The sequence below is a fragment of the Oncorhynchus gorbuscha genome, linkage group LG16 (genome assembly GCF_021184085.1).
Source record: "Oncorhynchus gorbuscha isolate QuinsamMale2020 ecotype Even-year linkage group LG16, OgorEven_v1.0, whole genome shotgun sequence".
NCBI classification, from domain to species: Eukaryota; Metazoa; Chordata; class Actinopteri; order Salmoniformes; family Salmonidae; genus Oncorhynchus; species Oncorhynchus gorbuscha.
In genome coordinates, this window is record NC_060188.1 from 22,770,337 (window position 1) to 22,794,011 (window position 23,675).

General features: G+C 46.0%; 1 protein-coding gene across 1 annotated transcript; it reads right to left on the minus strand.

Annotated features, from left to right (window-relative positions):
• Positions 1–594: 594 nt before the first annotated feature.
• LOC123999735 lies at positions 595–19,941 on the minus strand. Its single transcript, XM_046305767.1, has 7 exons — positions 19,830–19,941; positions 19,500–19,608; positions 19,102–19,289; positions 18,472–18,611; positions 18,192–18,363; positions 2,018–2,022; positions 595–1,750 (listed from the first exon to the last, which is right to left on the minus strand). The coding sequence occupies exons 1-7, from the start codon at positions 19,885–19,887 to the stop codon at positions 1,055–1,057; spliced, it is 1,368 nt and encodes a 455-aa protein (XP_046161723.1). The 5' UTR covers positions 19,888–19,941; the 3' UTR covers positions 595–1,054.
• Positions 19,942–23,675: the final 3,734 nt, after the last annotated feature.

Sequence of the window (23,675 nt, forward strand, 5' to 3'; positions counted from 1 at the left end):
CCTAGTGGAGAGTCAATTTATCAGATGTAGCCTACCGCTGCAAGCTTTTAGTTCACAGTCACAAGTAGCTATAATTTCTTATCGGCAAATGAGAATGGTAAAGAGAAATGAAAGAACTGCATTAAAGCAGACCTAAATCTGTGTTCTGATGCATTTATGCATCGTACAGAAAAAGGAGACTAATATCTGAATGCTGGAATGCTCCCATAACTTAATAATATTGTTTTGACCACTATGGGACATTATCATGCATATGAGAAAAAATGTGTACTTTAAATGAGCAATCATTAGTTGAAACAATAACAAAGTGGCCACCAGCCTCTGTTTTGGTAATACCTGAGGGATGGCCCTGGAGACATGTAACCACTCATAAATTCATAGACAGCGCTATTGATGCAATGAATGACCATCCAAAATATCAACATTTTAAGCATATTTTGAGGCTGTACAGTTTTTGTTTCCACTTACAATGTTTACAAACATTGGAGTAAAACAAGCTTATATTTTGTCTTCTGATTGGGTATGACAGTTGAATTAAGCTCATGAGGCATTTAGTTATATTCTTCAAGAATACATTAGTTTATATAATTCATTTATAAGTCAAAAAATGGATGGATGTAGCAACTGTGGATTATCCCTTTAAAGATTTAACAAGTGATTGAAAATGAATGCAAACTCAACTGGATCCATTGTCACAAACATAAGAAACATTAGATGACAAACATGATATAAAAACAATACCCCTTCCACATGGAAAATGCATGAGAAATGAAGCCGTAAAAAATGATTAATTTACATAAAGGCCAAAATCTAGGTCTGGGAAGGCCAAAATGAGTAATCTACATCTATTTACATAATGCAACATGACAACTATTGTCAAACAATATTATTGTATTACTACGACAAACAATTTTTATGTTGGGAAGAAATCATTCCTACTCCACTTTTAAAAAAAACATGATGACAATATGAACAATATACCTATACCAGGGAAAGTAAGGAATTTTACAAATATGCTGAAACACTGTCAGTGACACAGGAGATGAGGGAGAACTCACATCGTCCTGTTCTGTCCTGAGTTGGTTGTGTCCTCTTGCATAGTGTTACCCGTCACCCACTGTTTGACATATTCAGAAGGGGAACTGCCTACCCCACTCAGTAAAGCAGAGTCTATCTGCTTCTCAGATTCAAAGTTAGTGTTCACAGGACTGCTACAGTCAGACTCAACAAAGACTCCACTGTCAATGGTGTCCACACTGTCCAGATCCAGCACCAAGGGAGGGTAGCCGTCCTCTGAGTCCAATGAAATCTGCTCTGGTTGATAGTTGCGGGCCTGTAGCTGGAGCTGACACTTCATAGCAGGCAGGCCCGTTGATGCCCGTCTTCTACTCTGCCCAGATAACCCTCCTTCCTCTTCTGCCCCAGCACCAAGAGGGCCCTCCGTCTCACTGTCCATACCTCCTCTGCTGCCTCCAGTATATTGGGAGAAGCTTTCCCTACCTTGGCTGCACTTGTATGTCACCCAAGAACTCCCTGACAAAGCTCCTTCCTCCCCAGACACCATCACAGTATTGATGGAGACGTGTCCAGCGGAGTGACAGGTGCCCTGGTCCCCACTGCTGCCATCCTCCTCCACACTCAGCCTGGACAGCCCGAGGATGTCTAGCTGCTTCTCAGTCATCCTCTGTGTAGGTGGGTTTTTCTCCAAGGGATCCAGCTCACTGAAGATGAAGACAGATCCAACCCATTTCTGCAAAATATAATGAAAAAATGGATGATTAAGGAGCAATAGGTACACTTGAGGTGAAAGGTATGCTTATCACTGTTATTGGTAGCAGGTCATGGTAACCTCGGTCGTCAATATGAAGATCGATCACAGAAAGACTTACCTTTTTTATTTTTTAACATTTAGAAATGTTTATGAAACTGGTGGCAGTTATTTTGTACAACTATGAACCCTTCTAAAACAAGATGTTTCCCACAGGACAAGCTTGGACAAGCTTTTTCACAAGAATACCTTATCTGGGTGAAGAGCAATTCAGCAGAATCTATTCACTGTTTTTCATCTGAAAAGACAGCAGTAAGTGGCCATACTGCACCACTAACAGCTGTCAGAGGGCTAAAGAGAGAGGACATTTAAAAACATCTACCTGACTGTGCTTATCATATATTGACAAAATGCTTTCTTTAAAAATATATATATAATTCGCTGTGAGGTTATTTTTATACTATATGATCAGGGACTTTATGTGCGTTCATCACTGACATTGACCTTATGCTATAAGACAGCATAGTTAGTACAGCTATGTCTTGCTCCTCAACTATAACCAAACCCTGTGGACATTCTCATGACTATGAACTTCTCACAGAACATCTGTACAGTTCAGAGAAATGTATACTGCTTAGCAAAAGGGCAACATAGAGTAAGTACATCCTTTATAAAAACGGATTAGTTTAGGTTTACATTGGGTTGAGCAGGAAGTGAAGACACCAATTTACAGTTCTTGTAGTGCGTGCAAGATCAGTGTCTTATCTCTGTGGGCTGCTGCAAGAGGATGTTTTCACAGGTTCCAGTAACTCTGGTTTATCTTTCATTAGATTTTTCCTGCCTACTAAATCTTCTGAAATGATGTGACTGTCATGGACATGGCCATAATTACATATTAGTACACTGAAGCGAATTCAGGGTGTAGCCCCAAATGGGACTCAAACCCAGGTCCAGCGACTGTCAAGAGGTCCAAACCTCTTGATGAGGTTGCTAGGTGTTGGGTTAAGGTCACTACATTACCAATTACCTTTAGGAGAGTGTGTATCCACGCATCTCAATACCAAATTCCTCATGTGTACACTGCTTTCTGATGGCCGCCCTCGCTCCATCCCACTTCTGATACCAGTGTAGCAAATTTGGGGGTGTAGCCCCAACGGGGACTCAAACATATGTAACAGTATAACTTTAGACCATCCCCTCGCCCATACTGGGTCGTGAACCAGGGACCCTCTGCACACATCAACAACAGTCACCCACCAAGCATCGTTACCCATCGCTCCACAAAAGTCGCGGCCCTTGCAGAGCAAGGGGAACCACTACTTCAAGGTCTCAGAACAAGTGACGTCACCGATTGAAACGCTATTTTGCGCGCACCGCTAACTAAGCTAGCCGTTTCACATCCGTTACACATAGGTCCAGCGACTGTCAAGTCAACACCTTGCTCCCGAGTGGTGCAGTGGTCTATGGCACTGCATCTCAGTGCTAAAGGCGTCACTACAGACTCTGGTTAGATTTCAGGCTGTATCACACCCGGCCGTGATTGAGAGTCCCATAGGGCAGTGCACAATTGGCCCAGTTTCGGTCCAAACCTTTTGGCTAGGTTTTGGGTTAAGGTTGCTACAATATAGTTTGTACACAATAAAGAAACTCAATTATGAGTCTAAATATACATAAATATTGCTCCCAGCGTTGATCAAAGCTAAATTGATAGAGAATGGCGATTGCAACACCAGGGTTATGGGTTCAATACCCACGGGGGAACAGTACTGAGGAGAAAAACAAGTATGAAATTGTATTCTATCATGGAAAGAGCAGGTGTTCCCTCTGGATAAGAGCTTCTGCTAAATGACAGAATTGAAGACGATTGTATTCTAGTGAATAGTGAATTAGTGAATAGTTGTCAGTTCGTTATGTTCACCTTCGTCAGGCAGGTGGCTAGCTGTTGGTAGAGACTTCTATTGCAGTAACTTTGAAGGGTCCATGCTATTCGGAATCCTTTGGACGTCCCTAACGCATTATAGCTGAAATGTATGTAAAATAGTTACGGTAAGGATTAGGTAAGGTTTTGGTAGGGGTGGGGGTTAGGGTGGATAGCACTAACCAACGTTGAAGTGCTCTGGCTAGTATTATTTAGTCAGATAGAAGGATGAAGTAAGAAGCTAACGTTAAACGGAGCATACCTCAGCAGGAGCAACATACAGGCTACTAGGTTATCATAATAACTTTGCTTTACAGAGAGTTTGCTACTGAGACATTGGTGTGGTGATCGAGGCTGAGGCAGGCTGCAATGCATGCAGGAGGAAGCAGAGGAGAGAGAGGAAGATAGCAGAGAGAGGTTAGTACAGTGGTTCATTGGGGTCTCTGCCCCATATTTGTACTAGTCTTATCAAACAGGGTAGGAACTTAAAAATAAGATATGTTTCAATATGATCATCTCGACATGGCGTACATTAAAATGCAATTGAAATGCAAACAATACAGTTGTAAAAATGGAATACTTTTCCGTTTATATCAGTGAATTACCCACTTTTATGTACCACTACATCACTGATATTAATACAGAATCATAAGTAATATTCTAATCATGAATGTGAATGTGATAATATGATTATCTGTGTGCAGTGGTGGAAAAACTACCCAATTGTAATACTCGAGTAAAAGTAAAGATACCTTAATAGCAAATGACTCAACTAAAGATAAAAGTCACCCAGTAAAATACTACTTGAATAAAAGTCTAAAAGTATTTGGTTTTAAATATACTTAAGTATCAAAAATACATGTCATTTCTCAAATAAGTATCAAAAGGAAAAGTATAAATAATTTAAAATTCCTTATTTTACACAAACTAGAAGGTACAATTTTCTAAATTTTAAATGTATTTTTGGATAGTCAGAGGTACACTCCAACACTCAGACATAATTTACAAATGAAGCATGTGTGTTTAGTGACTCCATCAGATTAGAGGCAGCAGGGATGACCAGGGATGTTCTCTTGATACGTGCGTGAATTGGACCATTTTCCTGCCCTGCTAAGCTTACAAAATGTAACTTTTGGGTGTCAGGGAAAAGTACTTTTGGGTGTCAGGGAAAATGTTAAAAAGTACATTGTCTTTCAGAATGTAGTGGAGTAAAAATAAGTTGTCAAAAATATAAATAGTAAAGTACAGATACCCCCAAAAGTGACTTAAGTAGTACTTTAAACTATTTGTACTTGAGTACTTTACACAACTGTCTGTGTGCTCCAGTTGGATATCTGTTTATGCGGAGCTTGATTCGTAATGCCTAGGAATACAAAAGTGAACACTATCCACTGAGTGTACAAAACATTTGGAACACCTGCTCGTTCCATGATAGACTGACCAGGTGAAAGCTATGATCCCTTATTGATGTAACCTGTTGAATCCACTTCAAATCAATGAAGGTGAAAGAGAGGAGACAGGTTAAAGAAGCCTCGTGACAATTGAGACTTGGATTGTGTATGTGTGCCATTCAGAGGGTGAATGGGCAAGACAAAATATTTTAAGTGCGGGGTATGGTAGTAGGTGCCAGGCGCACTGGTTTGAGTATGTCAAGAACTGCAACGCTGCTGGGTTTTTCACGGTCAACAGTTTCCTGTGTGTATCAAGAATGGTCCGCCACTCAAATGACATCCAGCCAATATGACACAAGTCTGTGTAGCATTGGATCGCATTTGACACCTTGTAGTCCTGACAAATTGAGGCTGTTCTGGGGACAAAGGGGGGTGCAACTCAATATTAGGATGGTGTTCCTAATGTTTTACAAACTCAGTGTTTGCAATTTGAGGAAAGCGACATCTACAGTATGTAAAGAGTTGATGATTTAATGATTGTATCATTACAAATGACTGAACAATCGCTGATGCTACGTGTCAGTGAGAATCATGTCTCATATTTTCCCCCTTTCAGGGGTAAAACATTACAACTGTATTGCTAATAGGCTATCTGTTTGTAGATAGATTGAGGTGAATGAACCTACAGCAGCCAAGGTGATAATGGCCAGTGTCATTTTTGCTTTATTTTCGCTATTCTCCGAATAGCATTTGAAAGTTTTTTATTTGTATAGAAATGCAGTAAATAAGCTTCAACTTCAAAAAATATATATCTGAGCCCACATTAACTCAAACCTAGTTACGACCCTGGTCACGGACACATCACGTCTTTTTCTGAGATTTTTCTCAAGAAAATTTCAAAGGACAGCTTGCAAGATTGTGGTTGAGCTACTGGTGTTCTGCCAGACTCTCCGCAACCACAGAGGAAGTAAAATATTTCAGCGCTCTTTGCAAATACTTGCATTTTCACAATTTTATGTGAAAAGATTATTTACATCTACCTATAAATTATGTATCATCATCTATTTGTTTTGTGTGTGCGCGTATTCATGTGTGTATGTGTATGTGTGTGAGTGTGCAACAGTTATACTCTGGATGATATGAAAAGGGATCTTTTGGACTGATGTCAGAACAAGTCCACATTGTGCCCCACCAAAGCCCAGCCCAGTACAAATTGATAATGGCATTCTGAATAGGCACTTATTTTGACACCATGGGATGTTCACTGACTTCAGACAGAGAACCTATGTCTCTCTCTACAATTCTTTCAATGTTGGCCAATCTCAAAATATTTTATTTTTATGCAATGCTTTCATTTTCCCATGGACATCACTACCACCTACTGGATGTTGATGTAACTGTAGTTGAGAAACCAGCGGGGGCCTCATTTATCAAAGGTGCATCTGCACAGAAAAAGACTCTTGAGTGTGCCACAAGGGAAATGAAATAATGGTCGGCTAATAAAAACATAGCCTAATGTTATAACAGATTAATTTGCCATCAGCAAGGAGATAGCAGCTTGTAGACTATGTTTCTTTGACATTTAATAATATGGGCTTGAATCATACATTTACATACATTTACATTAAAGTCATTTAGCAGACGCTCTTATCCAGAGCGACTTACAAATTGGAATCATAATTGTATTTGGAGGTGGGATGGAGACTGTTAGCTGGGTGGGGTCGGGGGAATGGGATGGGAGGATGAGGGTGGTTTTTGGAGGCCCACTTATTTTTATTTTATTTTCTTCTACATTCTGAATGTATTATTACTTAAACTGTGATATGATACAAATTATGTGTTTTTTCTTTTTTCTGGAGTGGCAGTCCACAGGTACAACACAAAAATATATGTGTGAAATAATGAATGGGAAACATGATATACATTTACATTTACATTTAAGTCATTTAGCAGACGCTCTTATCCAGAGCGACTTACAAATTGGTGCATTCACCTTATGACATCCAGTGGAACAGCCACTTTACAATAGTGCATCTAAATATTTTAAGGGGGGGTGAGAAGGATTACTTTATCCTATCCTAGGTATTCCTTAAAGAGGTGGGGTTTCAGGTGTCTCCGGAAGGTGGTGATTGACTCCGCTGTCCTGGCGTCGTGAGGGAGTTTGTTCCACCATTGGGGAGCCAGAGCAGCGAACAGTTTTGACTGGGCTGAGCGGGAACTGTACTTCCTCAGTGGTAGGGAGGCGAGCAGGATATGAACAGAATATTAAATTATATGAATTTGAATATTGTACCTGTAGCTCCACCCCAATGAAAAAAAAGACAACCTAAAAAAGAAAAGTGGTCAAAAAACAAAAAGAGTAGACCTGGTTTGTATGAACGTTGAGGCTGTTATGCAGGTGAAAGAGGACCCAAAAGCGACTTGGCGAAAACAGAGTCTTTATTCCAGTAAAGGATAAAAGCAATACTCCTGGACAATCAAAGCAGAAAACAAAACATGAAAAAACTTAAATCCACTCGTAGTGACGAGGACAGACTGGAGACTCGACCATTGACTGCAGGTTGCCTCGGGAAGGCACCGACCGTAGCAGACTCAGACACCTGCTCACACGCAGCATCTGAAGGAGACAAGACACGACAGGGCGAGACAATGACACAGCACAGCGAACATCATACAAGGATCCGACAAGGACAGAAGCGGAAAACAAGGGGAGAAATAGGGACTCTAATCAGACGACAAAATAGGGGACAGGTGTGAAAAGACTAAATGAGTGAGTTAGGAGAATGAGGAACAGCTGGGAGCAGGAACGGAACGATAGAGAGAGGAGAGAGAGGGAGGGGGAGAGAGAGGGATAGAAAAAGGGAACGAACCTAATAAGACCAGCAGGGGGAAACGAACAGAAGGGAAAGCATAATGACAAGACAATATAAGACAAAACATGACAGAGGCTTTGGGCACTGGGGTAGACCTGTTTCATATGTGTTATGCAGGTGAATGAGGACCCAAAAGCGACTTGGCGAAAACAGAGTCTTTAATCCAGTAAAGATACTTAACAAAACAAAAGGCATAATACTACTCGTAAAGACGAGAACAGACTGGAGACATGATCAAGAACTGCAGGTTGCCTCGGGAAGGCACTTGAACCTAGCAGACTCAGACACCTGCTCACCACGCAGCATCTGAGGGAAACACGACACGACAGGGCAGAACATAGACACAGCACGGTGAATTCTAGACAAGGATCCGACAGGGCAGGAACGGAAAACAAGGAGAGAAATAGGGACTCTAATCAGGGAAAAGGATCGGGAACAGGTGTGGGAAGACTAAATGATTGATTAGGGGAATAGGAACAGCTGGGAGCAGGAACGGAACGATAGAGAGAAGAGAGAGCGAGAGAGTGAGAGAGGGAGGGGAGAGAGAGGGATAGAAAGAGGGAAAGAACCTAATAAGACCATCAGAGGGAAACGAATAGAAGGGGAAGCACAGGGACAAGACATGATAATCAATGACAAAACATGACAGTACCCCCCCCACTCACCGAGCGCCTCCTGGCGCACTCGAGGAGGAACCCTGGCGGCAACGGAGGAAATCATCAATAAGCGAACGGTCCAGCACGTCCCGAGACGGAACCCAACTCCTCTCCTCAGGACCGTAACCCTCCCAATCCACTAAGTATTGGTGACCCCGTCCCCGAGAACGCACGTCCATGATCTTACGTACCTTGTAAATAGGTGCGCTCTCGACAAGGACGGGAGGGGGGGGAGGGAAGACGAACGGGGTGCGAAGAAAGGGCTTGACACAGGAGACATGGAAGACAGGATGGACGCGACGAAGATGTCGCGGAAGAAGCAGTCGCACAGCGACAGGATTGACGACCTGGGAGACACGGAACGGACCAATGAACCGCGGAGTCAACTTACGAGAAGCTGTCGTAAGAGGAAGGTTGCGAGTGGAAAGCCACACTCTCTGGCCGCAACAATACCTTGGACTCTTAATCCTGCGTTTATTGGCGGCTCTCACAGTCTGTGCCCTGTAACGGCAAAGTGCAGACCTCACCCTCCTCCAGGTGCGCTCACAACGTTGGACAAACGCTTGAGCGGAGGGAACGCTGGACTCGGCAAGCTGGGATGAGAACAGAGGAGGCTGGTAACCCAGACTACTCTGAAACGGAGATAACCCGGTAGCAGACGAAGGAAGCGAGTTGTGAGCGTATTCTGCCCAGGGGAGCTGTTCTGCCCAAGACGCAGGGTTTCTGAAAGAAAGGCTGCGTAGTATGCGACCAATCGTCTGATTGGCCCTCTCTGCTTGACCGTTAGACTGGGGATGAAACCCGGAAGAGAGACTGACGGACGCACCAATCAAACGACAGAACTCCCTCCAAAACTGTGACGTGAATTGCGGGCCTCTGTCTGAAACGGCATCTAACGGGAGGCCATGAATTCTGAACACATTCTCGATGATGATTTGTGCCGTCTCCTTAGCGGAAGGAAGTTTAGCGAGGGGAATGAAATGTGCCGCCTTAGAGAACCTATCGACAACCGTAAGAATCACAGTCTTCCCCGCAGACAAAGGCAGACCGGTAATGAAGTCTAGGGCGATGTGAGACCATGGTCGAGAAGGAATGGGAGCGGTCTGAGACGACCGGCAGGAGGAGAGTTACCCGACTTAGTCTGCGCGCAGTCCGAACAAGCAGCCACGAACGGCGCGTGTCACGCTCCTGAGTCGGCCACCAAAAGCGCTGGCGAATAGACGCAAGAGTGCCTCGAACACCGGGATGACCAGCTAACTTGGCAGAGTGAGCCCACTGAAGAACAGCCAGACGAGTGGAAACAGGAACGAAAAGGAGGTTACTAGGACAAGCGCGCGGCGACGCAGTGTGCGTGAGTGCTTGCTTAACCTGTCTTTCAATTCCCCAGACTGTTAACCCGACAACACGCCCATAAGGAAGAATCCCCTCGGGATCAGTAGAAGCCACAGAAGAACTAAACAGACGGGATAAGGCATCAGGCTTGGTGTTCTTGCTACCCGGACGGTAAGAAATCACAAACTCGAAACGAGCGAAAAACAACGCCCAACGAGCTTGACGGGCATTAAGTCGTTTGGCAGAACGGATGTACTCAAGGTTCTTATGGTCTGTCCAAACGACAAAAGGAACGGTCGCCCCCTCAACCACTGTCGCCATTCGCCTAGGGCTAAGCGGATGGCGAGCAGTTCACGGTTACCCACATCATAGTTGCGCTCAGATGGCGACAGGCGATGAGAAAAATAAGCGCAAGGATGAACCTTATCGTCAGACTGGAAGCGCTGGGATAGAATGGCTCCCACGCCTACCTCTGAAGCGTCAACCTCGACAATGAATTGTCTAGTGACGTCAGGAGTAACGAGGATAGGAGCGGACGTAAAACGTTCTTTTAGAAGATCAAAAGCTCCCTGGGCGGAACCGGACCACTTAAAACACGTCTTGACAGAAGTAAGAGCTGTGAGAGGGGCAGCAACTTGACCGAAATTACGAATGAAACGCCGATAGAAATTAGCGAAACCTAAAAAGCGCTGCAACTCGACACGTGACCTTGGAACGGGCCAATCACTGACAGCTTGGACCTTAGCGGAATCCATCTGAATGCCTTCAGCGGAAATAACGGAACCGAGAAAAGTAACGGAGGAGACATGAAAAGAGCACTTCTCAGCCTTTACGTAGAGACAATTCTCTAAAAGGCGCTGTAGAACACGTCGAACGTGCTGAACATGAATCTCGAGTGACGGTGAAAAAATCAGGATATCGTCAAGATAGACAAAAACAAAGATGTTCAGCATGTCTCTCAGAACATCATTAACTAATGCCTGAAAAACAGCTGGCGCATTGGCGAGACCAAACGGCAGAACCCGGTACTCAAAATGCCCTAACGGAGTGTTAAACGCCGTTTTCCACTCGTCCCCCTCTCTGATGCGCACGAGATGGTAAGCGTTACGAAGGTCCAACTTAGTAAAGCACCTGGCTCCCTGCAGAATCTCGAAGGCTGATGACATAAGGGGAAGCGGATAACGATTCTTAACCGTTATGTCATTCAGCCCTCGATAATCCACGCAGGGCGCAGAGTACCGTCCTTCTTCTTAACAAAAAAGAACCCCGCCCCGGCCGGAGAGGAAGAAGGCACTATGGTACCGGCGTCAAGAGACACAGATAAATAATCCTCGAGAGCCTTACGTTCGGGAGCCGACAGAGAGTATAGTCTACCCCGAGGAGGAGTGGTCCCCGGAAGGAGATCAATACTACAATCATACGACCGGTGAGGAGGAAGGGAGTTGGCTCGGGACCGACTGAAGACCGTGCGCAGATCATGATATTCCTCCGGCACTCCTGTCAAATCGCCAGGTTCCTCCTGAGAAGTGGGGACAGAAGAAATGGGAGGGATGGCAGACATTAAACACTTCACATGACAAGAAACGTTCCAGGATAGGATAGAATTACTAGACCAATTAATAGAAGGATTATGACATACTAGCCAGGGATGACCCAAAACAACAGGTGTAAAAGGTGAACGAAAAATCAAAAAAGAAATAGTCTCACTGTGGTTACCAGATACAGTGAGAGTTAAAGGTAGTGTCTCAAATCTGATACTGGGAAGATGACTACCATCTAAGGCAAACATGGGCGTAGGCTTGTCTAACTGTCTGAAAGGAATGTCATGTTTCCGAGCCCATGCTTCGTCCATGAAACAACCCTCAGCCCCAGAGTCAATCAAGGCACTGCATGTAGCACCGAACCGGTCCAGCGTAGATGGACCGACATAGTAGTACAGGATCTAAATGAAGAGACCTGAGTAGTAGCGCTCACCAGTAGCCCTCCGCTTACTGATGAGCTCTGGCCTTTACTGGACATGAATTGACAAAATGTCCATCAAATCCGCAATAGAGGCACAGGCGGTTGGTGATCCTCCGTTCCCTCTCCTTGGTCGAGATGCGAATACCTCCCAGCTGCATGGGCTCAGTCTCTGAGCCAGAGGAGGGAGATGGTTGCGATGCGGAGCAGGGAAACACCGTTGACGCGAGCTCTCTTCCACGAGCTTGGTGACGAAGATCTACCCGTCGTTCTATGCGGATGGCGAGAGCAATCAAAGAGTCCACACTGGAAGGAACCTCCCGAGAGAGAATCTCATCTTTGACCACTGCGTGGAGTCCCTCCAGAAAACGAGCGAGCAGCGCCGGCTCGTTCCAGTCACTAGAGGCAGCAAGAGTGCGAAACTCTATAGAGTAATCCGTTATGGATCGATCACCTTGGCATAGGGAAGCCAGGGCCCTAGAAGCCTCCCCACCAAAAACTGAACGGTCAAAAACCCGAATCATCTCCTCTTTAAAGTTCTGGTAATTGTTAGAACAATCAGCCCTTGCCTCCCAGATAGCTGTGCCCCACTCTCGAGCCCGGCCAGTAAGGAGTGAAATGACGTAAGCAACCCGAGCTCTCTCGCTAGAGTATGTGTTGGGTTGGAGAGAGAACACAATATCACACTGGGTGAGAAAGGAGCGGCACTCCGTGGGCTGCCCGGAGTAGCAAGGTGGGTTATTAACCCTAGGTTCCGGAGGCTCGGCAGGCCAGGAAGTAACAGGTGGCACGAGACGAAGACTCTGGAACTGTCCAGAGAGGTCGGAAACCTGAGCGGCCAGGTTCTCCACGGCATGGCGAGCAGCAGACAATTCCTGCTCGTGTCTGCCGAGCATGGCTCCTTGGATCTCGACGGCAGTGTTACGAGCATCTGTAGTCGCTGGGTCCATTCCTAGGTCGGATCCTTCTGTTATGCAGGTGAATGAGGACCCAAAAGCGACTTGGCGAAAACAGAGTCTTTAATCCAGTAAAGATACTTAACAAAACAAAAGGCATAATACTACTCGTAAAGACGAGAACAGACTGGAGACATGATCAAGAACTGCAGGTTGCCTCGGGAAGGTACTTGAACCTAGCAGACTCAGACACCTGCTCACCACGCAGCATCTGAGGGAAACACGACACGACAGGGCAGAACATAGACACAGCACGGTGAATTCTAGACAAGGATCCGACAGGGCAGGAACGGAAAACAAGGAGAGAAATAGGGACTCTAATCAGGGAAAAGGATCGGGAACAGGTGTGGGAAGACTAAATGATTGATTAGGGGAATAGGAACAGCTGGGAGCAGGAACGGAACGATAGAGAGAAGAGAGAGCGAGAGAGTGAGAGAGGGAGGGGGAGAGAGAGGGATAGAAAGAGGGAAAGAACCTAATAAGACCATCAGAGGGAAACGAATAGAAGGGGAAGCACAGGGACAAGACATGATAATCAATGACAAAACATGACAATATGGGTGTGCCCATGGGTTTACTTTATGAGTAATGGGGTGTAGGGATACACAAGGCTCATACAGCTAATGGGTCTGGATGGATGTCTATTTGCCTATTCAAATCCTTTCTGGCAGCAAGCTTGTGGTAGGAATAAAAGTGAATGGGGTTTGGGCACATGTGTTATACCACTGTATTATGAGTTGATCTATGAAATTATAGCGGAATACTTGGGGAATACAGGCCTAGCTTTAACCTAGCCTTAGTTAAACGAGCGGATGTTCGGCGTAATCAGCAGACTTCCCTACTAACGGGCCCTTCGGTATGCTCCATATGGAGGGAAGGTGGGGTACACTGGTACTTCAATGGTCTAGGCAAAGTGGGGAAAAGGGCTGAGATAAGCAAGTAACAGGATGAGGTATTTTGGAAAAGGAACTGTGGTCCATGGGTAAGAAATAGGGCTTATATGGCTAGGATACAGGTGAATCCGGACTAAATTGTATCAATATTAGGGTATTGGCATGTGGGTCTTAGGGTAAGGGCATTGGGGTAACAGGTCTGGGGTGTGTGGGTAATTGGGTGTAGGGTTAGTGGGTTGAGGTACCTAGATATCGGGGCTGAGCAATAGGGGTTAATGTCTGTTCATTTTATTATAGGCATAGCATTGTATGTTTCCAATAAAACCTACTTTTTCACATACAGTGCCTTCAGAAAATATTCATACCCTTTGATACAGCATGATTTCAAAATGGATAAAATATATGTTTTACTCACCCATCTACACGTAATGCCTCAATAATGACAAAGTGAAAACACATTTTCATACATTTTTGATAAAAAAAATATAAATTAAATACATAAATATCTCATTTACATTCCTGAGTCAATACTGTAATCACCACCAAAGGTGCTTCTATCATCAGGGGCCTCATTTATCAACTGTGCATACATGATCAACTGTGTGATTGTAGCTGTGAGTCTTTCTGGGTAAGTCTCTAAGATCTTTCCACACCTGGATTGTGCAACATCTTCCCATTATTATTTTCAAAATTCATTAAACTCTCTTAACTGTAGGCAATTAGGGTCACAGTTATGAAAACTTAGGACACTAAAGAGGCCTTTCTACTGACTCTGTAAAACACCAAAAGAAAGATGCCCAGGGTCCCTGCTCATCTGCTTGAATGTGCCTTAGGCATGCTGCAAGGAGGCATGAGGACTGCAGATGTGGCCAGGGCAATAAATTACAATGTGCGTACTGTGAGACGCCTAAGACAGCGCTACAGGGAGACAGGACGGACAGCTGATCGTCCTCGCAGTGGCAGACCACGTGTAATAACAACTGCACAGGATCGGTACATCCGAACATTACACCTGCGGGACAGGTACAGGATGGCAACAAAAACTGCTCGAGTTACACCAGGAACGCACAATCCCTCCATCAGTGCTCAGACTGTAGGCTGAGAGAGGCTAGACTGAGGGCTTGTAGGCCTTTTGTAAGGCAGGTCCTCACCAAAGATCACCGGCAACAACGTCACCTATGAGCACAAATCCACCTTCGCTGGACCAGACAGGACTGGCAAAAAGTGCTTTTCACTGGCGAGTCGCTGTTTCGTCTCACCAGGGGTGATGGTTGGATTCACATTTATCGTCAAAGGAATGAGCGATACACCAAGGCCTGTACTCTGGAGCGGGATTGATTTGGAGGTGGAGGGTCCGTCATGGTCTGGGGCGGTGTGTCACAGCATCATCGGACTGAGCTTGTTGTCATTGCAGGCAATCTCAATGCTGTGCATTACAGGGAAGACATCCTCCCTCCTCACGTGGTACCCTTTCCGCAGGCTCATCCTGGCATGACCCTCCAGCATGACAATGCCACCAGCCATACTGCTCATTCTGTGCGTGATTTCCGGCAAAACAGGAATGTTAGTGTTCTGCCATGGCCAGCAAAGAGCCCGGATCTCAATCCCATTGAGCACGTCTGGGACCTGTTGGATCGGAGGGTGAGGGCTAGGGCCATTCCCCCCAGAAATGTCTGGGAACTTGCAGGTGTCTTGGTGGAGTGGGGTAACATCTCACAGCAAAAACTGGCAAATTTGTACAATTCCTGGGATTTGTAGTGGAACCCGGTTGAGACCAAATGGACCCCAGGAAGGTAGGGGCGGTAGCGGATTGGCCCACCCCCAAATCCGTTAAGGAAGTTCAGCGTTTCCTGGGCTTCACTAACTTTTACCGCAAGTTCATCAAGAACTTCAGCTTGGTGGCAGCCCCTCTTTCAGCTTTAACCAAGGGTGGCAATGCAAGGTTTTTGTGGGGAAGAGAACCTGAGACGGCCTTCCAAGGACTCAAGCAGCGTGTCCTATCTGCTCCCATCCTGATACTACCGACTACGGATGAACCGTTTGTGGTGGAGGTAGATGCCTCAGAGGTTGGTGTTGGAGCTGTCCTGTCTCAGAGGGGTGAAGACAAGAAGCTTCATCCGTGCTCTTTCTTCTCACACTGGCTTACCCCGGCTGAGAGGAACTACGATGTGGGGGATCGTGAACTCCTAGCGGTTAAGATGGCATTGAAGGAATGGAGACACTGGCTCGAAGGGGCTTCTCACCCGTTTCAAGTGCTTACGGACCACAAAAATCTGGAGTATATCCAGCAGGCGAAGCGGTTGAACTCTAGATAAGCTAGATGGTCTCTTTTCTTCAATCGATTCCAGTTTATCCTCACCTATCGGCCCGGGTCGAAGAATCTCAAACCGGATGCCCTGTCCCGAGTCTACGCTCCTGCCATTCGAGATGACACGGACATGCCTGTCCTTCCTGCTGCTAAGATCGTGGCTCCGATCTCGTGGCAAGTTGAGGATACCGTGAGACGAGCTCAAGCTATTGAACCGGACCCGAAAGGAGGTCCTGACAATCGGTTGTTTGTCCCCATGGCAGTGAGGACTCAGGTCCTTCTGTGGGGCACTCCTCTCGCCTCACCTGTCACCCGGGCGTAGGTCGTACCTTGGAGTTCATCCAGCGTAAGTTCTGGTGGCCTACCATAAGAGAAGACATTGCCACTTTCGTCAATGCCTGCCCCGTGTGCTGCCAGGGCAAATCTTCTCACCTCCGCCCGCAAGGACTCCTTCACCCTTTACCTGTTCCCCACAGACCCTGGTCCCATATCTCGTTGGACTTTATTACTGGCCTTCCTCCATCCCATGGCAATACTACTATCCTAGTCATAATCGACAGGTTTTCTAAGGCGGCCAGGTTCGTCCCTCTGACTAAGTTATCTTCTGCCAAGGAAACGGCTGAGTTGGTAATTAATCATGTGTTCCGAGTCTTCGGCATTCCTCAAGATATGGTTTCTGACAGAGGTCCCCAGTTCGCCTCTAGGTTTTGGAAGGCCTTCTGCTAACTCATGGGGGCTTCTGCCAGTCTATCTTCAGGGTACCATCCGGAGTCCAACGGCCAAACAGAGAGGATGAATCAAGAGCTGGAAACCACCCTCCGATGTATGACTCGTAACAACCCGTCCACATGGTCGTCCTTCATTGTTTGGGCCGAATACGCGCACAACACCTTGCGCTCCTCCTCCACTGGTATGTCCCCGCACGAGTGTCAGTTTGGCTATGCCCCTCCATTGTTCCCGGACCAGGAGGCAGAAGTCAGAGTGCCTTCAGCCTTGAAGTTCGTCAGACGCTGTCGGCTTATGTGGAGGAAGACCCGTCTTAATCTTATGCGTTCCTTACAGAGGTACCAACAACAAGCCAACAGACGTCGCCGTCCCGGGCCTACCCTGCGCCCTGGCCAGAGAGTCTGGCTCTCCACAAGAGACTTACCACTACGGGTGGAGTCTCGCAAGCTGTCCCAAAAAATACATCGGTCCCTTTAAGGTTGCCAGGAGAGTTAACCCAGTTTCTTATCGCCTACACTTACCCAGATCCCTTAAGATTAATCCCACGTTTCACATTTCCTTATTAAAACCTGTTGTTTTTTCTCCCCTTGTTCCGGCAGACAGACCTCCCCCTCCGTCTCGTGTCATTGGAGGCCAGCCGGCTTATACCGTCCATCGGATACTGGATTCCCGCCGGGTGCAGCGGTCCTGGCAGTATCTGGTGGACTGGGAAGGCTACGGTCCCGAGGAGCGCTCCTGGGTTCCTGCCAAAGACATACTGGACCCTGACCTCATTCGTCAGTTCAGGGCCCTCCACCCTGAGAGAGCTGGTAGTAACGTCAGGATCCGTTCCTAGGGGGGGTGGATTCTGTCAGGATTTGGCCAGGGTTGTTCCTGTTTTTGGTCACTAGATGCCCCCATTATGCCTTTTGACCTTTTGTTTTCCCTTGATCCCAATTATTATTTGCACCTGTGCCTCGTTTCCCCTGATTGTATTTAAACCCTTTGTTTTCCTCAGTTCTTTGCTCTGTGTTTGTATTTTAGCACCCAGCCCTAGTACTCTGTGAACTCTTGTTGATCCCGGTGGACTCTCTTGTGGAATTCTGTTTTTTGTTGTTGTTTGTTTGTTTTTGAGTATCTTTTGAGGCTTTTTGTGCTATACCTTCCACCTTGTGGATTTACCTTTTTGTCTTGGAGGATTACCTTTGTTCTTGTGGAATTCCTTTTGAGGTTGTGGACTTACATGTTTTCCTGAAGAACTTCACTTTTTACTTCATTAAATACACCGTCTCAAGTACTGCTGTGTCTGCCTCATCTTCTGGGTTCTGCAGACTATTCGTGGCTCAGTTGGTTAAGTGACTGTTTCTCACTCCGGAGACCCGGGTCCTGACAACGCAGATCAGTTAAATCTAAACTTGCTGCATTGATGTACCTGTAGTCCTCCATTCTACGGTGGAGCTCCATTCACTCCAGGGACCTTGGTAGTTACACACAGGGTTCACTGAGGCCTGAACATTTGCCACATACTCAGTTCCTGGTTGCAGTTGAAGGCTGTTTAGCACTAGGTACTTCTGGTCTTCTCTTACAGGGTAATAGACTGGATCCTGTAGGTCAAAAGAAAAACTTATATTTAACAATTTGGGGGACCTGGTATTTCACATACTGTAATATTTGATTGGAAACATGTAACATTGTAAATATATTTTGTTTACCTTTAAATAGTTATGTGTTGTAATCCGCACCCTGTACATTAAGAATTTATCAAGGTAAATGTTTTCATCCATCTGCCAAGTGATGTTGTAGCTGTCAATGTTCTCTGTCACTTGTACATAGACTGGATGCTGCGGCTTCACTATGGAAGAAAAGGCAGAGAAGCTTGGGTTGGAACCATTATATGAAAAAGGCATGGATTCAAGTGCACAAAGCTCAATCATTTGTACCATATTAGCTTTCAAATGCGGGTGATATATATATATATATATATATATATATATATATATATATATTTACATTTACATTTAAGTCATTTAGCAGACGCTCTTATCCAGAGCGACTTACAAATATATATATATATATATATATATATATATATATATGAACCCAAGACACTCAGTCCACATCACACAATAACCCTCATTGTAAAGACTGTTCAACACTGTCATTTCAAAGCTGTGCAAAGTTCAAAACTGCTGAAAATAATTTGTCACAGCAGAATGGCTGATAAGATGACCATACTGCTAACAATAGACACTTCTTATTCATGCCATATCTTGTCACCGAATCAGAGGCAATGTTCAGGGGAAAGTACAAACCATCCTAAGACATAGGTCTACTCCACTTACCTAATTTATACAATTTCCAGTCAGTTGAGTCATCCGTTTTCATTTTGTCTTCATTTCCTGTGTGTTTTACTCTTGCAGTGCAAGTAGTGTCAGTGGATATTAACATGAAAAAATCTTCTGGTTGTATTATACACCAGCTTTGTGAGGGTGTTATTTCACAGCTATCATTCACTTGGTCTTCAGAATCTCTGAAAAAAGAGAAGAGTGATTATAATATTCAAATACAGCTTTTGCAAACAAAAAAACAAAACAAATATGAAAAGGTTTATTTAACATTAAGATGTTTTTATTAAAATGATATGTTTAAACTGTACAGTACATAAATATGTATACATGTGTTCTCTTAAATCTATTGGCGCAAGGCCAGACACACAGCAGTGATAGAGAACAGTGTGTACCTGCACTCTGCCTCAAGGAGAATGGGAGACGAGGGCACTGTGCCTGAGCAGGAACAGTTCAGGGATGTACTGTAGTCTGTGGTGCAGGTGACATTGCAGAAACATGCAACTGTGAATGCAGGAAAAAAGGATGATGTGGTCAGTGTGATGCCAGTGCCATGGTACCCAGACTCATAGTCTATATAAGGCTCTGCTGGTACCCTGATGTGGTAAAACATTTCCTGCTAATCTAACTAATTACTACACATACTAGCTATGTGTTTGAGAAAATGCATAACTTGAAAATCAATACAATATATAGCACAAATAATAGATGAGAAAAGATTCAACCATATTGAATCAGGTAACACAACACCAGTGAGCTGATTAGCTGTTGTTTCACAGCCATGAGGGCAACAATGGACTGTTCTGCTCGATAACTGAGATCATCAATGGCACCTAAAAGCCTGAAAAACAATAAATCACATATGTCCTTGTGTTGTTCATTTCTTGAAATAAAATAACTATTACTGGAAGTGTATGAAACAAATATATAGTACAGTTGTCATGTTTGTCATTTATTATCATGTCTTGTCCCTGTGCTCCCCATTCTATTCGTTTCCCTCTGCTGGTCTTTTTAGGTTCTTTCCCTCTTTCTATCCCTCTCTCTCCCCCTCCCTCTCTCACTCTCTCGCTCTCTCTTCTCTCTATCGTTCCGTTCCTGCTCCCAGCTGTTCCTATTCCCCTAATCATCATTTAGTCTTCCCACACCTGTTCCCGATCCTTTCCCCTGATTGGAGTCCCTATTTATTCCTTTGTGTTCCGTTCCTGTCCTGTCGGTTCCTTGTTTAGTATTCACCGTGCTGTGATTGTGTATCGCCCTGTCCTGTCGTGTTTTTTGCCTTCATCAGATGCTGCGTGTGAGCAGGTGTCTCTGTCAGCTACGGCCTGCGCCTACCCGAAGCGACCTGCAGTCTGTGGCCGCTTCTCCTGTTATTCCCCTCTACAGACTAGAGGATTTCTGTTATTCCCTGTTTGGACTTGAATAAACTCTGTTTCTGTTAAGTCGCTTTTGGGTCCTCTTTCACCTGCATGACAGAAGGAACCGACCAAGGAATGGACCCAGCGACTTCAGACGCTCGTTACACTGCCGTCGAGATCCAAGGAGCCATGCTCGGCAGACACGAGCAGGAATTGTCTGCTGCTCGCCATGCCGTGGAGAACCTGGCCGCTCAGGTTTCCGACCTCTCTGGACAGTTCCAGAGTCTACGTCTCGTGCCACCTGTTACTTCCTGGCCTGCCGAGCCTCCAGAACCTAGGGTTAATAACCCACCTTGCTACTCCGGGCAGCCCACTGAGTGCCGCTCCTTTCTCACGCAGTGTGAGATTGTGTTCTCTCTCCAACCCAACACATACTCTAGAGAGAGAGCTCGGGTTGCTTACGTCATTTCACTCCTTACTGGCCGGGCTCGAGAATGGGGCACAGCTATCTGGGAGGCAAGGGCTGATTGCTCTAACAAGTTCCAGAACTTTAAAGAGGAGATGATTCGGGTTTTTGACCGTTCAGTTTTTGGTGGGGAGGCTTCTAGGGCCCTGGCTTCCTTATGCCAAGGTGAACGGTCCATAACGGATTATTCTATTGAGTTTCGCACTCTTGCTGCCTCTAGTGAGTGGAACGAGCCGGCGCTGCTCGCTCGTTTTCTGGAGGGACTCCACGCAGTGGTTAAGGATGAGATTCTCTCCCGGGAGGTTCCTTCAGATGTGGACTCTTTGATTGCTCTCGCCATCCGCATAGAACGACGGGTAGATCTTCGTCACCGGGCTCGTGGAAGAGAGCTCGCATCAACGGTGTTTCCCTGCTCCGCATCGCAACCATCTCCCTCCTCTGGCTTTGAGACTGAGCCCATGCAGCTGGGAGGGATTCGCATCTCGACTAAGGAGAGGGAACGGAGGATCACCAACCGCCTGTGCCTCTATTGCGGAGTTGCTGGACATTTTGTTAATTCATGTCCAGTAAAAGCCAGAGCTCATCTGTAAGCGGAGGGCTACAGGTGAGCGCAACTACTCAAGTCTCTCCATCAAGATCCTGTACTACTTTGTCGGTCCATCTACGCTGGACCGGTTCGGGTGCTACATGTAGTGCCTTGATAGACTCTGGGGCTGAGGGTTGTTTCATGGACGAAGCATGGGTTCGGAAACATGACATTCCTTTCAGAGAGTTAGAGAAGCCTACGCCCATGTTCGCCTTAGATGGTAGTCATCTTCCCAGTATCAGATTTGAGACACTACCTTTAACCCTCACAGTATCTGGTAACCACAGTGAGACTATTTCTTTTTTGATTTTCCGTTCACCGTTTACACCTGTTGTTTTGGGTCATCCCTGGCTAGTATGTCATAATCCTTCTATTAATTGGTCTAGTAATTCTATCCTATCCTGGAACGTTTCTTGTCATGTGAAGTGTTTAATGTCTGCCATCCCTCCCGTTTCTTCTGTCCCTACTTCTCAGGAGGAACCTGGCGATTTGACAGGAGTGCCGGAGGAATATCATGATCTGCGCACGGTCTTCAGTCGGTCCCGAGCCAACTCCCTTCCTCCTCACCGGTCGTATGATTGTAGTATTGATCTCCTTCCGGGGACCACTCCTCCTCGAGGTAGACTATACTCTCTGTCGGCTCCCGAACGTAAGGCTCTCGAGGATTATTTGTCTGTGTCTCTTGACGCCGGTACCATAGTGCCTTCTTCCTCTCCGGCCGGGGCGGGGTTCTTTTTGTTAAGAAGAAGGACGGTACTCTGCGCCCTGCGTGGATTATCGAGGGCTGAATGACATAACGGTTAAGAATCGTTATGCGCTTCCCCTTATGTCATCAGCCTTCGAGATTCTGCAGGGAGCCAGGTGCTTTACTAAGTTGGACCTTCGTAACGCTTACCATCTCGTGCGCATCAGAGAGGGGGACGAGTGGAAAACGGCGTTTAACACTCCGTTAGGGCATTTTGAGTACCGGGTTCTGCCGTTCGGTCTCGCCAATGCGCCAGCTGTTTTTCAGGCATTAGTTAATGATGTTCTGAGAGACATGCTGAACATCTTTGTTTTTGTCTATCTTGACGATATCCTGATTTTTTCTCCGTCACTCGAGATTCATGTTCAGCACGTTCGACGTGTTCTACAGCGCCTTTTAGAGAATTGTCTCTACGTAAAGGCTGAGAAGTGCTCTTTTCATGTCTCCTCCGTTACTTTTCTCGGTTCCGTTATTTCCGCTGAAGGCATTCAGATGGATTCCGCTAAGGTCCAAGCTGTCAGTGATTGGCCCGTTCCAAGGTCACGTGTCGAGTTGCAGCGTTTTTTAGGTTTCGCTAATTTCTATCGGCGTTTCATTCGTAATTTCGGTCAAGTTGCTGCCCCTCTCACAGCTCTTACTTCTGTCAAGACGTGTTTTAAGTGGTCCGGTTCCGCCCAGGGAGCTTTTGATCTTCTAAAAGAACGTTTTACGTCCGCTCCTATCCTCGTTACTCCTGACGTCACTAGACAATTCATTGTCGAGGTTGACGCTTCAGAGGTAGGCGTGGGAGCCATTCTATCCCAGCGCTTCCAGTCTGACGATAAGGTTCATCCTTGCGCTTATTTTTCTCATCGCCTGTCGCCATCTGAGCGCAACTATGATGTGGGTAACCGTGAACTGCTCGCCATCCGCTTAGCCCTAGGCGAATGGCGACAGTGGTTGGAGGGGGCGACCGTTCCTTTTGTCGTTTGGACAGACCATAAGATCCTTGAGTACATCCGTTCTGCCAAACGACTTAATGCCCGTCAAGCTCGTTGGGCGTTGTTTTTCGCTCGTTTCGAGTTTGTGATTTCTTACCGTCCGGGTAGCAAGAACACCAAGCCTGATGCCTTATCCCGTCTGTTTAGTTCTTCTGTGGCTTCTACTGATCCCGAGGGATTCTTCCTTATGGGCGTGTTGTCGGGTTAACAGTCTGGGGAATTGAAAGACAGGTTAAGCAAGCACTCACGCACACTGCGCCGCCGCGCGCTTGTCCTAGTAACCTCCTTTTCGTTCCTGTTTCCACTCGTCTGGCTGTTCTTCAGTGGGCTCACTCTGCCAAGTTAGCTGGTCATCCCGGTGTTCGAGGCACTCTTGCGTCTATTCGCCAGCGCTTTTGGTGGCCGACTCAGGAGCGTGACACGCGCCGTTTCGTGGCTG

Excerpts from the sequence above, each read along its gene's own strand:
- LOC123999735 (XM_046305767.1), bottom strand. The coding sequence starts at position 19,887 with ATGGCTGTGAAACAACAGCTAATCAGCTCACTGGTGTTGTGTTACCTG. Across the intron at positions 19,609-19,829 it reads GTGTTACCTGATTCAATATG|TTGCATGTTTCTGCAATGTC; the intron begins GTTGAATCTTTT and ends CTGCATTCACAG. Across the intron at positions 19,290-19,499 it reads CTCCTTGAGGCAGAGTGCAG|AGATTCTGAAGACCAAGTGA; the intron begins GTACACACTGTT and ends CTCTTTTTTCAG.